Raw genomic sequence first — 17,410 nt, 5'->3', positions numbered from 1 at the left:
AAAAATAAATTATAAGAAACATTCTTCAATATATATTATTTTCCCCATTTATTTCATTTTATAGCCACCAGACTGTTTTATCAATATAGTAATTCAGCTTGCTTCTATTTTGGATAATTATATCCAAATTCCATCACTGTTTGAATACCTAAAATAAGCTACTCAATTTAAAGAATCAATCTTGAAAAAGATTGTACTTCTGAGATATATTGATTTCTAGCTGTGGAATATATTTAATGACTTTTTGTAATATATTTTATTATAATTCAGTATATGACAAATACTAAAATAGAAGTGTATCTGTGTACTGAATATAAAATACAAAATATGAGTGCATATAACAAAAAATGATGACTTTAAAATTGGTGGGTTTTTATTAGGGAGAAAAAGATAGTCTGCTAAAAAGCACCAAAACTGTGTTCTGGATCAATTTTAAAAGATAAAGGACTAAGGAACATACAGACCAAAACATTCATTAACATTTTTATGAAATGTTATTAGAAAATATTTATAACAATTTTAAATGTGCCCTTATCCTCATCTCCTGAATTATATAGACTTATCCACCCAGTCATAGCAGCCAGGAATGTTTTGGGTTCCTCCATTAGTACTCCTGCCTCTTTCAACTCTAAGTCAGAGAAGAACAGAACGAAGTGTGTGATCTACTGACAAGCACACCCACAAGAGAAAGACGAGTAAGAGGTGGAGTTTCTCATGGGCAGCCTCTTTCCTACACTATGCCTTTCTGTTAACTCACTGCAGTTCTGTGGGCCTTCAAACACATGATAACGATGAGGATTGTTTGCAGAAAATAGTTTCTCTTGTAGAAGAATGCAAGAAAAAAGTTCTCTTTTCCGAATGTGTGTGTGTGTGTGTGTGTGTGTGTGTGTGTATGTACACATATATATTCAGAATATATATATATGTGACCAAAATTTATTTCAGGATTGAATAGACAATATAATAAGATTTGTTAATTTAGAAAAACTTTGAAGAATAGTTTTTATTCTAGGCAACATAAAAGCAAGTTCAGTTTGACCATTGTTACTGAATGTACAATTTAAAAAGCTGTAATTAAATTTTTAGCAGAATAGTTACAATATACGTTTTTCATTTGCAAGTCTTTTTAATATTTTTCTGAAAATATTTCTTAATGTATTTTTTGATTACTATATGGCTAAACTTGAGTGTTTTTTAGATATTTAATTTTGTGTCAATACAATAAATACTTTCTCCATTGTTGGAATAAAAAATGGATGATCGATGTACAAAAATAGTATTAACGTCATACAGTAGTGATTAAAAATAATGCATACTACCTCAATTATCATGTAGTATATATGTGTGTGTGTACATATATGTAAAACTACATCTCCAACGTAGTTTACTTATCTCAGAAGTTTTACAAAATATTGTGTGTGTGTGTGTGTGTGTGTGTGTGTGTCTTTTAAAGAAACGGAAGTCAGAAGTTAGTAAGATACAATACAGATGAAATATTAATTAAATTTTTTTCTGGTTACTTGTATTTCATAGGAATAAGAACTCTGAATATGCTCATTTAATTTCAGAAATAATTCTCACTTTTCACTATGTGAATTATGTTCTGTATAAAGTATTCACAGACAGTTTTTAATTCTTTGTCATATGCCTCCTTCTTTCAAAATTGATTAACTGTTGTTGTTCTCATTTTCACTTGGTCTCTTAGGAAGTACAAATTTCTTTCACTTTAGTTTATAACATAATAAAGTTAATTCACCAGATACATACACACATACACATAAATAATGTATTTCTTAAAGAAATATGAATAATCACTTGAAGTCCATGGAATTCGTTTCTGTCTTAGAATATATATTCTGTTTTAAAGGAAAGGTAAATAAATATTTTTGAATATTCCTATCTTAGGAAATGATCAAAATAAATGTCATTGAAGGAGAAAAAGGACTGGTATACTGATATTTATTAAAATTAGTCTTAAGATTATTAATATTGCTTAAGACTATATTGGTTTCTCTCATTCTCTCTATATATATATCTCTAAGGTTTCACTGGTAAATAAAATAAAATATCTGATGTAAAAGCAATAATGTTAATCATTTTTTAACTGTTTACAAGGCAATTATCTACTGCTGTGGTTTAAAAATCATTTATATAAATAATAATAAGAAGAAACGTGAGCAAAATGTAATTCAGCTTTCTATGTCAATTGGTATTAGTAAAGGTTTTCCTGGCAACCAAGGTAAAAGATAAATGCTAAGTTGTAGAATATTGGACATTTAATTATATATTTTTCTGGTTCTTTTATATAGCACATTGATAAGATAGATAAATCACCTGTCTACTTTTTTGACAAATATATACTGAGTTATTTATGACAATTCAGAACACCCAAGATCTTCCTTAAATGAACACTTAGGTCACTGATACAGACAGACATTTAACTTGGTAGTAAATGTTATTATGGTTTAGAACCTCATTACTTGAGTGTGGTTCATGAACCAAAAGCATCAGCATCACTTTGGAGCTTGTTAGAAATGCAGAATCTCTGATTCCATCCCAGATTAAATAATTAGAATGTATATTTTAACAAGGTCTCCAGGTGATTTATATGCACATTAGGTTCAAACAGCACTGTTTAAAGTCTCTATATAAATTTAAAGTGTAATAAACTGTTCTGAGGAGTAATCTTAAAACAAATAATAGCAGAAGTTTTTAACTATACATACTAAAAATGTTTTTTAAAAATACTCGTTATATCATTGTAAACAGCTCCAAAATTAGAAGTAACTTAATTGTGTTTCACTCAGGGTAGGTTCTTTGCCACCGAACCTCAGAGCTATTTATTTCTGGTTCCTTTATCTTCATGTTACTTTACAACTGTAGAGAGTATTATGGTACCTTCACATTTGCTTAGAAAATTTATAGTCTTTTCTTCGAGGTAAATGTTAATAATTATAAGGTCAGTTGCTTTTGTTTGGGATGCTTTGCAAAACATATTATGTTTCTTTGTCAAAGTGATGTAAGGCTAGTTCTTTCCTTCCATATCTTGCAGATGCCAATTGATGTTACGCCAACATGTCTATTTCTTAACTATCCTGATATATTTGGTTCTGCTTCTTGCCAAAAGCCTATTTCTCTAAGATGTTTTTTCTTCTGATGTATATTTATTTCTAAAACACTGTCTTTTTCCCCACAATACAGTATTAGTAGATTAGTAGATAGATATCACCAGGCTGTGTACCTTTAACATGTGGAGCTTAAGGAGGATGATTATCAACCCTGAGAGCAACATATAACTGCAAACTCAATATAATTTCAAAAGGGCAATAATAACAAAAAATATTGCAAGGCTTTAGCACAAGTACTAATGTGGCTTCTTGTTGCCAAAAACTAGACATTTTTAAGACAAAAGGCTACATCAAAGTAAAACCTACAAACAATTCAATTTAAACAATGTTTTCAATGTTTACTTCTATGAGAAGGATTGTCACTCAAATAGCATTTTTTTAATAACTACAAATCACTCCAAGGCAAAACAGGCATTCACAATAAGATATTCAAACGTAAGGAAGTAGAATAAACAGGAAGACGTCTGCCATAATTGCACATAATTTTTTTTCTGGGTGGAATGTAAACATTATAGGGCAACAGACTAACTCAAGAGCAGTAGCAATCACAAAATAAAATAATAAAATAAAATAAATCCCACTGATAAAAATCAGCTTCACAGTAGTAAAAAAAGACTCCAAATTTTAGTTGATCATACAACTAAATTGTTGTTTCTGGCCAATATTATATGTTGGTTTCTGTGGGTATCTTGAGATTAAGATCTATGTATCTTGAGAATCAAGAAGGCCTCTTTTGCAACATGCCTTCCTCCTGGCAGGGGTAAAAAGCAAGAGGTAACTTTGTGATGCCTCTCCAAACTTGTATTATATCATACATCTGGCTCACTTATATTTTACTGATCAAAGCATTCTCCTTCTAATATCAGAATAAAGAGAATGCATCAGGAATGCATCTCTACAATGGACCATGAATCTATGTATGCATGTTTGCATTTATGATGATGATGTAAATAATTGCAAGGAATAACACAATCTACCACATGGTCATTATTGATTTACCTGTAGGATTCTTTTTATCATTGTTTTATCCATCATTTTTAGTTTGTTTCTACCCTCAATAACTATGTATATGAGAATGCAAATTGAGAAAATCCAAGTGGGAAGTAAATAGTATGAAAGTTCTTTAATCTCTGTTTCTTATAAACTCAACATAGATGATTGGAAGATCAGAGTCTAAATATACATAATTTTAAGGGCCACATCTCATGAAAAATGTCAAATTCTATGAGCCAACCATGGTAGGACATTAAAATGGTGATTTTTGTTTGTTTGTTTTATCATCCCCTATTTCTCATTTTCTATGAAAGCATCCTTCAATATGTGCTTTTAATGACCATAAACCACCACAAAATTTTAGTTGCACAAGACACAGCTGCATGATTTCTATGTGAAATAATCATATCTTTTTATATCCACAGTCATTAATCCTTTCACTGCCTCACAGACTCAGAATGTTGAATCATTTTAAAAATCACATTTAGACTTTACAAAATATGTGAATGTCCTTTGGAACCCATGTCATGCTTATGACCCCCAGCTGTTTTAAGAATGAATAAAAATGACTTTTGAACACAATTTTTTTTAGTTGATTGAATAATACTATTTCGGTTTTCAAATCTTAGCATTGTCATTTACGTAGGTTCTAATGAATTGTTGTAATTTAATACTTGTGGAAAAGTTACAGTAAAAGTTGAGAATGCATTTTCTCTGGTCCTAAAAATCTCAAATGACTGTGAAGAAGATAATCACAAAAGTGTGATAGTTATGTACAATTGAAAAAAAGAAGGATCTCTTAAAGGAAAGAAATAGGCCTATTCTTCATGTAAATTGAGTGGGCTTGTCAAAATTTCTTAAATATTCAACAATTCATGATTTACAAAAGTTGAAACTTAGCACAAGGTAACAAGTTTACATCAAATAGTTGTGTGCTCTGTTGTAAGTAAGGGTTTTAAACAGGGTATTCTTAAAAAGATCTATTATGGTGATGTAAACTGAAGATTTAGGTTGCCTCACTTGCATATCAGGAAGGGAAGCTTTTGCATACATGGATTATAATTCTACTGTAGAGAAGAACCATTAGCAATTTATGAATGGATTCTATCAGGCTATTAGAAATGATAACCCACTACTCTTATTAGTAATCCCATATATCTTGATTATGAGAACCATTAGAAACAATTATGACTAGGTCCAGATAGATTCCTGTGGTACAATTTAAAAACTATGAAATCCTAGCTTATGAAAATTTAAAACTTCTTCATCAACGTTAGGTCTTAATAAAAAGGAAAAGAGAGAAAGCAAACATTTATTGCACTCATAATATATGCTCCACCAGGTACTGTAGAGAGATTATATTGTTTAAGCTTCACAGATAATTGAGAGAAGGGTATTTTCTTTGTTTAAGAGATGGGAATGCTAAGTGCATCTGCAGCTTTACCAAAGCCCCACAATCATCAAGTAGAGAGATGATGTGTTATTACTAGAATTTGCCCTTACATCCCTGACTCTAAACCTCATGTTTCATTTTCCCTCATTATGTCATACTGCCTTTAGAATTCTTTAATTAAAAACAAGCCAATCAAAACATAAACAATAGAATTAGTAATAAAAGTATATTATGATATACACTAATATATTCTCATTTGATTTTCTTGTCTGAAATACATATTCTTCACGATAGAAGAAGTCATATTAATCTGTAACTTACAAGCAAATCTGGTCACTGAAAAAGAAATTGTTTTTGATCTCCTATAGATAGAAAACAAAACCCCTCTTATTTGTGATGATGGTTTTAGACCACCATTTTCCTATGTTCATCTTTAATTGCCTCAATATACATTAGGATTGTATTACCATTCATACTGTTACAACAAGGACTATGCTGAAATGGTGATCTCTAGCTCTTGTTATGTGTCACTTTTCAGTTGTGACATGGGACAACCTAACATTTGCAAAGTATTCCTAAATCAAATTTGTTTTAATTCACTGTTTTAAGGTGAGCATGTGCTCCACCTTTTTTGGGGGGGTGAAGTATGACTCAAATGGAATCCTATTAAGAAGATATTAATGATGTGCCATACTTACCTGAAAAGCAAAGACATCTTTAGAAATATTGTATTTATATGAATAGCAATGACATAGATAGAAATACGTTATTTTAGAAAAATGTTTTGGGAGATCTTTACTCTCTGTTTAAGGTTGCAGACTATAGGACAGAGTTAAAGAATTTATAAAAGTGGAAAGGCCGACTTCTCATCACAAATAAGATAACTAGTTAAATTTACTAGAAACTCCTAGGTATGGAATGAGTTGATTCATGCAGCTCTGAATAATAGTGGTGAATAAAAGAGAATAATAATATATGAATAACTTTTGAATTCTTACTGTATTTCAGTCATATTCCAAACCCTTTACAGCTGTCGATTTCAGCTTACAGCTGCTCTTTGAGGAAATAATTATGATGCTCAAGTTCCATAAGAGGAAACTGAGTCCTAAGATGTGCTGTTCAAGAATATTCAGTTACTAAATTAAAACCAGCATTAGAACCCAAATCTGTTCTACAGTAAAACATGGTACACTTACATCTAAACTATAACTAATTCTACATTTCTGTCTTCCAGGACCTCATAATCCACAGAAAAAATGTCTTCCATTGGTCTAATTATCTCTTCTGCTCAACAACATATAGATTTTCAATTAATGTTGGAACACCTTCAGTAATAGGAATATGCACTACTATACAAAGGAGACTTGGTGAAAATGATTCTCTTCACATATTTAAAATGACCTTCTTGCATCTCCAGGAGGCAAGACTGATGTCCAATTGGTTAATTGGATCAATGTTTAGAATTTAATATGTTAATCAACTGAAGAAAATATTCATTATTATGTTTTTAAAAGCTTGTAAGCCTCCTTTCAAATACGAGAATCTGTAGAAAAACATTGAATGCATCAAGGCTGAACTTGGATGCTTCTTCAAACTTTTAATGTATTTTCCAAGTGAAATTATCTGGGAATAGCCATAGTATTGATTACGAACTTAGCAATTACTTCAGGATATTTTTGTTATGAAACAGTATATTTTAAACATGGGCCAGATGTAGAACAAAAGTTGTGAATACTCATTCCATTATGATTTTTTCTTCAGTGACTTTTCAAAGATACCCAAAGTAGAAACATTTGTACAATGAATACCCATATACTCATATGTAACAACATACTGCATAAAACCATGCTACTATGAATATACTGCTCATCTCACTACAGAATAAAGTTTATTGATTCTTCATACTTTTGTCTTTAGAATATATTCCAAAAGCGGATTTACATTCAAAGTTCTGTATTCTTAAGTCATTTTATTTTTACAAACATGATATACAATTAGTAGCATTGGCTTCTGTTTTTAATTTTTAGGAATGGCTTTTAAATTTTAATACAATTTTATTTTATAAATAAAGCATTAAAAAAATGTTTCTAGTGCTTAAATACCATGGTACAATGTGTCTTCCAAAAGTGTTTCTTCATCCTGTTACCTTCCTGTTCCTGTAGGTGAAAATTCATAAATGCTTTTGGTTAATCCTTCCAGTGTTTGATGCTTAAAGAAATATATACATATATTGTATACTTGTATCTTCCCCTTGTCTTATAAAAAACTATCATGAAACAATTTTTATCTACTTTATGAAATCTCTGTAGAAATCATTTTTGCTGCCTTCTGACTGCACAGTATTCTACTGAATGGTTGTAATCAAGTTTATTACTACTGATAGGCATTTATGTTGATGCTAACTGTCAATAATAAAGCCACAGTGATACACATTTTGCATATTTTACAGTCATTCTGTGAAATACATTCTTAAATGTAGGATTGTAGAGTTGGTTATTGATAACTATTGCCAATGTTCCCTTTATATTAGTTACATCATTTTGCAATCCCACCAACAATACATTAGAGAACCTGTTTATTTCTACTTTTCCAACAGATTTGCCCAAATTGTCAAAGTCTGGATTTTGGCAAATTCTGTCATTGCAAAGTAATACACCAATATATTTTTAATTTGCATTTCTCATGCTATGACTTCGATTGAATATATTTTCAAATCTAGGTGGGCTAGGTTTATCTCTTCTTGTCTGAAATCTCTTTTCCTATTTATATCTGTTTTTCTATCAAATCTTGTTTTCTTTTCCTTGATTTCTAGGAGTTCTTGGAATGTTAAGGAATTAACCATTTGTCTGTTATATAAGTTGTAAATATTCCTTATCACTGCAAAATTTGTTTTATTGTGATTTTGTGCTGGAAAGAAATCTGGTTTTACTTGTTCTAATTCATTTATCTTTTATTTCCTTACTTTGGGATTTTTTGTTATGATATTTCTTTTCTTTGTATTTTTATGAATTTCTCTCTGGTACTTGAATGATTTCATTTCATTAAATAATAATATCTCTAATCCTTTTGGAATTTATCCTTTTGTAGAATTATATCCCTTACTTTCCAAATATTTAGGTGTCACTTAGTAAAAAGTCTATCGTTTCCCAAGGAATTACTATCCCATTTTATTACATGCGGAATTTCTATATGTACTTGTTATTTTATGGATATTTTTCCTGTTCCATTTCGTCTGCCTGTTCATGTGTCAGTCTGCACTGTTTAATTGCACAGATTTTACAATATGCATTCAGATATGGTAAGATGTTCTCATTCTTGCCTATTATTTTTAAAGTCTTTCTTACTTTTTTCACTTACAATTCATTATTGACATGATAAATATTCCTAATTTCAGGAAACAAAAAATGATCTGTCCAGGTTTTTAATCAGATTATATCATTATATATTAAGGGAAATTGATATATTTGAATGTTGAATATTTCTGCTCAAGGAAAAAAAAACTATCATATCATTTATTAAGGTCTATTATGGCAACTTTCAGAAGTGATTTATAATTTTTTTCATGTATGTTTCACATTTTTTGTTCTGTATAAAGTGTGTTCCCTAATCCATTATTATTTATACATAGTTAATATTTGTATGTTTCAATCTATTGAGTTAGTAATATTTGCTTTTACCTTACTAAGTTTTATTACTGTGTGTGTGTAGTAGTTTGTCCATTAAATTTTTATTTTTCACCAGCATAATCATATTATGTGTAAAATGAACTTAGTTTAAGTGTTTGTTTCTAACTCTGTGATTCTAATTTGTATTCTCTTCTATATTTACATTTTAATATATTTATTAGCATGTTGAATAGTAGAAGCATTTGCGGGTATGTTTTTTGGTTCTAATTTTAATGGGGATGCCTCCTGGGGTTTCCCCATTAAGAAAGATGCCAGCTTTTATGCTTAGGATCCTATATTTTATTTCATTAAGGAAGTATTTATCAGATGCAGTGGCTCATGACAGCAATCCTAACCCTTTGGGAGGCTGAGGCAGGAGGATCACTTGAGGCCAGAAGTTTGAGATCAGCCTGGGCAACATAGTGAGATTCCATCTCTATGGAAAAAATATAGTATTCATTGATTCCTAATTTATTATTAATTAATAATAAATAGTTATAATTATTTATGAAGTGTATTTTTAAGCAATAAGGGATATCAGCATTTTTGTTTCTGGAAATGTTAATATGCTGAATTATGTTAATTATTTCCTACTATTGAGCCACTCTTGCAGTATTAGAATTATCCTATTGGTCATGAGATATGCATTTTAAATATTTACTGTTGGATATTGTTTGCTATTGCTTTAGTCATAATTTTCTATCAATATTCAGTAATTGTAAAATATATTGTGTGTGATTTTCAGATATCTTGCTAATGTTATACTGTTTATAAAAATAGATTCAGAAGTTTTACATTTTCGGTATTATCAATTTTTTTATACTTAAAGTTTAGGCAAAATTCCACTGTGAACTATTTGGATGTGTTAATTCTTTTTGTTTTGTTTCTTTTTTCCTTTTTTGGTGGAAGTGTTCTGTGACACCTAATCTTATGTTTTAGAAAATAGTTATTTTCACGTTTTTAAATAAATGTTCTGTTCTCTGCTTTATTGTACATTTATTCTGTCAATTCTTTATGTAATTTTCTTTCTCCAAGAAAAAAAATAGTAGGTTAACTAGTTGTTGTTTTTTTTCCCTGAAAGAAAAGTTACTTTTGGGTGTATTTATCATTTTCACTCTTTTTAAAAATAACTAAGACCTGCTTTTACCATTTTATTTATTTTTATTTGATGTAAGTTTATTTTTCTCATTTTTCTTTGATTTTAGAATCATGTAGTTAACTCATGTATGTTGTGGTTGTGGATATTTCTCTCAGCAGTGCTTCTGCTTTGTTCCTTAAATTCTGGTACATAACATTTTCCTTTACAATTTGTAATTTTGTCTTAATTTATCCTGTCATTCAAATATTATACAATAGAGATTTTTCATATGTAGTATCTTTTGAAATTTTCTATTAACTTTTATTTTTTTATATTGCCATCAGTGAGTCATACTATATTCTTACAAATTTATGGAATTTACTAAGAGTTTCTTTGTAACAAAATATAGGGTCACCTTTTCTAAATGTTCTGTGTATTCTTGAAAGTAAGTTTTATTTGCACTATTCTTAATATAAGGTCCAAAATTTATTGATAAGATCTACCTTATTTTGAGGCCGTAAAAATTTATATCATTACTTTTTATCTCCTTTGTATCTAGTTTAGTCTAAGAAATGTGTGTTGAAGTCTTATAATATTATCAGCGTATATCTGTTACTCCTATATCTTCTGCTTTATGAAAAGTGTTGCTATTAAAGTAACTTTGCAAGTTTCAGTTATTAGCACTATACAGTATTGTTATTTTTCCTTATTTAACAGTATTTGGCCTAAATTCTGTAATATCAAGCTCATTCGCTTTGTTTAATTTACATTTACCAAGATGTCTCTGTCATTTTATTTTTAATTTTTTTAGTTGCACATGTCTCTTGCATAATTCACAGAGCTGCATTTTGAATATTTACTTAGCCCACCATACCACTGTTGTTCTTTCTATATCTATCTACAGGGTATTTCTTTGTTTTGGCACCCTCACGACTTATCACATGGATGAGTTTTTCTGATTCATTGGTAATTCTGGCATGCGTTTCCTGAAATTTCCTCATCTGTTTATGTTTTTCTTAGAGAAAATGATTGTAGGAGATTTTTTTGTTTGTGTATTTTTATAGTATTTACATATATATTCTTTTTCACTTTCAGCTGCTTCTACTCCAAAGCTGTTTATCATGTACATGACTTTATATTGTTGATGATTTGACCTACCTATTTATTCTTAAAAGACGTATTTTTTCTTTATTCTACTTCTTCTAACTGATTTCTAATATGCATGTTGGGGTCCAAATACAAACAAGAAATGTGAGTTTTAGAAATAGCATTTGTTGAAACCTAATTCTGATAAAAGCTGACCTGATCTCTGGTAGACATGTAAGAGCTCTTACTTAAAATTGGATTGTCACCTGGTCTGTGTCATTTTAAAATTGATATTATTACAAGAAAAAAAGGAAATGCCAACTACTCTATTAGACAAACTTATTTGCCCTTTCATAAAAGTGACTTGTTAGTTTATAAATGGGTACAATACTACCCAAACAAAAAGGTTCCCGAGAGAATGAAAACAGCAAGTTTGACAATTATGTACTAGATTAGTATTCAATAATATAGTTGTCAGAGGATCACAAGTTCTCAATGTCTAACTTAAATGGCGAGTTTTTGTTTTTTGGACATTGAAAACTGCAGCTTAACTGGAATATGCTCTGTGTTTTACCTTTGAGAACCTGTTGCCACTATCTAAATCCTTGACAGATTTTAGTGTTTTTAACGCAGTGTATTAACACACAATGTTTTAATACATCCTATGCATGGAAATTCTGAATTTATTACACATATATACTTACCTGTATGTACATACACATGCTTTATCTGAATTTTAAAAGTCCAAATGAAACCTGGTGTTTCATCATGTTTCCATTTGGATATTCTATTCTATGGTAAAAATTTCTGAGTAAATACAATTTCATTTTATGTACCTCACTTGTTTGTTTTACATAATTTAATTTTCTTTTGGACCATATGAATGTTATGCTAAACTATGTTAGAAAGTCAATAAAATCTGGAGCAATTGTTCTACAAAAGCTAAATAATTGACATTCAGTAACTACATATTTAAAGTGATTAATATCCCAGGCATTTTTTGAGGTACTTGAGAAATACTCATGACGAAAAAGACCCCCTCCCCTTTTGGTATATATCACTCCTTTGTTTTATTACATCTGTAATCTAGGCCTCTCCACCTGCAGATATCTAAAAATTGATTTTAAGTGGAAAATGAAATAATTTGAAATATTATTAATGCAGGAGAGGAGTCACTCACAATTTTTGTGGACAAGCGGAAGTTGAGCAAACGAGCTGAAGGAAGTGATTCCAGCACCAATAGCTCTTCGGTCACTCTAGAGACCCTACATCAGCTAGCCGCCTCTTATTTCATTGACAGGGACAGCACCCTTCGGAGACTTCACCACATTCAAATTGCATCCACTGCCATAAAGGTAAGAATAAGTTTATGCTAAAATTATCTCCTTCCATTGTTTCTCTCTTCTATATCCAAAATGCATTTCTATGTATTTGCTTATCCCATGAATGTAAACAATTATGTTATAAAAATATATTTATGATTTTTTTGCTTTCAGTTATATGATAAATTTAAGATGAAATTGTATGTATTTCAATATAATTTTTTTTACTTGATAAGTAGGTCAAGATTTTTCTTGGCTAAATGTAATTAAAATATATTTGAATTGTATAAATTTATCTTGTGGTGCAGAGACTCCCTCTCAAAGTATACATGGATACAAATTTCTTTTAATAACATCAATTTCTTTTATAATTCTCCTTAATTTATTTTACCCATTTAAAAATACTATCCTGAGAAGAACGACTTTACCAGGCTTAGAGTCTTCCATGGCACAAAATATCTTTAGGAAGTCCTGCTTCATGGAAAATTATCCCTCAATGTTTTTAACATATATAAAGATGTACAAGTGCATGGTTATATGGGTTTCTAGAAGGCAAAATATACCATAATCTAGAATTAGTGGATTAAAAGTCATTTGACTTTGAATACACTAAGGTTGACTTTATCAAAACTGAGAAAAGGGGAGAATAATGTAGTTCTGATTTTCAAAAGAAAATGAATAAGACAAAGAGATTGAGAAAGAGAGAGGAGAAATTGTTATCTCCTAAACAATAAGTTTTAGAGATATTCTCTGGCAAATTAGGTCAAAGTAATTTCATTTGTCAAATGGCCATTGTAAAATTAACAGAGTCAGAACAGTATAATCCTAGCCTACATCAACCGTAACAAAATAATAGAGAGCATTTCTGAGTGTTTCAAATCTAACCTTTCATAGTTAATACAAAAATGAATGATTAAACATTTTATTACTTTATGAAACTAAAATAAATGTGTGTTCATTTTTGTGTCGGTTAGTTGTAAAGTTGCCACTCCAACTTAAACTCATAAATGGATTAAGAATGCTAGGAAGATGACTCCAATATATCTTTCTGTTCGGGATATACTGGAGAAAATAAAAGGTAATGTGGAAATACCTTTAGCTTAAGGGGTACACAAACAGTACAGCAAAATCCTAATGTTGCTAGTAGATGGTGTTGGAAAACAGACTTTAGTAGATGTAAATCATGCAATACAGTTAGTTGGCTTCTGACTCCGGGACTAATGTTATATTGAGTAACAAGCATGTAAATAATATTTATGCTGTATTGATAAAAATGTAGCCAGCATGAATGCAGATGTTTCAGTTAATTTAAAAATTTTGTAAGATGTTGTTAGAGAAACTTAGCTTGAAGTTGTTGAGGAAAACTAGGTTTTTCCAGGAATCAATTTCAAGGATAATAACAGAAACTTAAGCCAAACTGTATTTTCTAATAGAAGAAATAATTGTTGTAAGTGATTTTATTATATGGCTATTGATTTTTGTTGTTCACACCAAGTGAAATTATACAATAGAATTTTTGTACTCTAAGTAAGAAATATACAGACACACTTCATGTCAAAACATAATGGATATTTGCACATACTTGTCTTCTCCCACAGAAGTATGTGGCAAAAAAACATAAGTTTTAATGAGGCATACTATTGTATACAGGCATTGTTTTTAGACTCTGTGAAGGCAAATGGAAATAATGATGCTTTGCTAAGTGTATAACCTAGCTATGTGGTGGAAACGAGTCCCAAAGAAGTGACACTTACAGGAAGTATGTCATCTAAGCAGTTCTGAGGACAAAGAAAGAATAATCTGGAATTTGGGAGATTCCTCAACAACCTCACCTTGACAGGGCTACAGGGAATGCCCATTGTCCATTAACCATGGAAAGGAGTTCCAGTGCATATGAGAGAAATGTTTTAAAGTGTGTGTAGAGTGGCGGGAGATGGGAGGAAAGGGGGCTTTATATTAGGTGGAGGAAACAGCAAACAGTGGCAATGATACAGGGACTATATCATTGTGAACAGAAGTACCCATCTTTGTTTGTGCTGTAACTAAGGAAAAAAGGAAATGAAATAAGCACCAGCTGATAAAAACATAGCCAAGAATACAGGTATGGAAATTCATAGGGAGTGCAGGTGTGAGGTGGTGAGGTAGTGGGGAATGGGAAAGAGCGGAGGGCAGTTACACCCTTCAGCATTTAATTTAGGCCTAATGAGAATTTCTGTCTAAGGCAGCTGTAATTTTAAGTAGCTGATGATTTTCCAGGCCAGGGTTAGCTGCAGTCAGAGTTATTGTGAAGGCTCCAGGGTAAAACACTGTGCTTATGTGCTGTGTTCAAGCAAGAGCGGAGTCAGAAACCCATGACCATGTACACTGCAGGAAGTCCACAGCTCTGTTAACATGAACACTGATGTGTCTGTGCAATTTTGTGTGGAGAGTATCTTTTATTTTTATAAGTTATCAAATGTGTCCCTGCACAGGTAAAAGGTGTCTCTCTTGATTTGTAAGCCTAAATGTGCAAGTGCTTAGAAGTAAGTTTGAGGAACTGAGTAGATGGGTGAGGCGACTTCGGTAGGCTGGATCTAAGGGCATTCAACTACTGAAATCCTTTCTAGTTGAATAAGCAATTCAGTGTAAAGTGCTCTTGTAGTGTCTGAAACCAAGATCTTAATTCTTTTACTAAATCCCTAAAGGTTCATTATATTGCTTGTATGCTTTAAATTGTCAAACTAAGGATAACAAGATTCACAATTTCTTTGATTTGGTAATGTAACTTATGTTTTAAGTGACATATAGTAGGCATTTAATTTCTAGAGCAAATATTGAATGAAGTTGCTCTGCGATTTACAGAATTTAGGAGATGGAATTGCTAAAAAAAAAAAAGTAAAATAGGATTGTTATCAGGTAACAGCAAAAATATGAGTAAATCTTCAAAATCATGCTAGCTTTTAACATGCTAATTCTTGCAAATCACAAGAGTTGAACAATTTATTTTAACTATGAGCCAGTTTCTAGAAAGTGGAATAAAGCAATTTGTTTTGTCTTTTATAATTATGAATATAAATGTAGACAGTAATTCATTAACAAATCTGTAAATAAAAAAGGGACACAAACACTCATGTAGCTTGATTAATTGCTATATTCTTTCAATTAATAGCGTTTAAATATTATTTCACAACATCACTTGTAGTCCAATAAAATGTGAAGTATAATGTTTAGAATTGCTCATTATTTTGTGAAGATTCAATTCAATGGACTTAAGTTATTCAAAAAATTACACTAACATTTTTAAGTTTATTTTTAAATAGGCTAATATACTTTAATGTTATATAGTTGACAGTGAGAAAAACACAATATATTATATACTTTGAAAGGATATTTAATTACCTGATGTGTTATGGCATACATATTTTCAAACAGGATTTTCTTATTATTTTAATTTTTAGAAGTTATGCACTGAGTGAAATTAAGTTTTTATAACAGGACACTACTAAAAATTTTGGAAAGTAATCATTTTTGTAAAATAATTACTAATATGTTACTGTATTTCTCATATTCTTCAAAGTAGAAAAGACAATCAGACAGCTTTCAAAATTATAGCATTTGGAAAGTTTTGTGCAGCAAACCTAGGATAAAGCAGAAACAATATATTATAATTAACTTTAAGGTTCACTATTCCAGCTTAAAAATATCTATCTTGAAATGATTTTTTTAGTGCTGCATAATTGACTTAAGAATGTTGTAGGTGATGTTGAAAAGAGGCACTATAGCTAACTCTGAATTTACATTTCTGAAGTTATAAAATATATTACATTAACATTTTTAAAGCTATTTATAAAATTAAACCCAACAATACTTTTCCAAGAAGCAGTTTTGTTAAGTAAATTATTTGTTATTTGGGAGTAAAATCAGTAAAACAACAATATATTTATATTTAGTTTTACTTCTATGTACATATTTTAAAATCTTACTTTAAGAAGACCTAAGAAAATATGCATGTGAACCATTCATAACAATTGCAGATTTTATATTTTGCATTCATAGGAAAGATTCACATTTGATACTCTTTTTGATTGTATATATTTAAGGTGTACAACATAATGTTTTAATATACTTAAACACAATGAAATGGTTACTACAGCCAAGCAAATTAACACCCATCATCTTTTCATCTCACTCTTTTCTCTTTGTGGTGAGAGCGGCTAAAATGTATTCTCTTTGTAAATTTTCACTATTCAATGCAATATTATTAACTATAATCCTCATGTCATACATTGGATCTCTGCATTTATTCATCCTACATAACTGCAACTTTATACTCATGACCTATATCTCTTCATGACCTCCCTCTGCCACCTCTTCCATACTGCTAACCACTCTGTTTTACTTTTCTTTTTTTTTTAAGTTCTTAAGTTACTTAATTTTTTTTTTAGTGGATTCCTTTTGACTTTCTATTAGATAATGTTATCTGCAAACAGAGATAATAGTACTTCTCCCTGTTCAGTCTTTATGCCTTTTATTTCTGTTTTTTTCTTGTCCTGGTGGTAAGAGTGGAAATTCTTCCTTTGTCAAGCTCTTAGGGAGAAGGTATTCATTCTCTCCCTATTTTGTAGGATATTATCTGTGGGTTTTTCATACATGCTCTTTAAAACAGAGGAAGTTCTTTTCAGTTCATAGCTTGGTGAGTGTTTTTTATATGAAAGGGTGTTGATTTTGTCAAATACTTTTTTGTACCTATTAAGCATGTGATTTTT

General features: G+C 30.4%; 1 protein-coding gene across 4 annotated transcripts in view; it reads left to right on the top strand.

Annotated features, from left to right (window-relative positions):
• BRINP3 (BMP/retinoic acid inducible neural specific 3) overlaps positions 1-17,410 on the top strand; it is a 523,484-nt gene that overhangs the window by 334,780 nt on the left and 171,294 nt on the right. For all 4 annotated transcript variants that reach the window (XM_012444698.2, XM_064370415.1, XM_012444699.2 and 1 more), the window contains one exon: positions 12,508-12,698. In XM_012444698.2, coding sequence (XP_012300121.1) covers positions 12,508-12,698 — 191 coding nt within the window. The remainder of the gene's footprint in view (positions 1-12,507; positions 12,699-17,410) is intronic.

Source organism: Aotus nancymaae, unplaced genomic scaffold (assembly GCF_030222135.1).
Source record: "Aotus nancymaae isolate 86718 unplaced genomic scaffold, 86718_ANA_hifiasm-v0.15.2.pri h1tg000108l, whole genome shotgun sequence".
Lineage (NCBI taxonomy): Eukaryota > Metazoa > Chordata > Mammalia > Primates > Aotidae > Aotus > Aotus nancymaae.
Note: the sequence above shows the minus strand (reverse complement) of the source record. Positions and strands in the feature narration are given on the sequence as shown.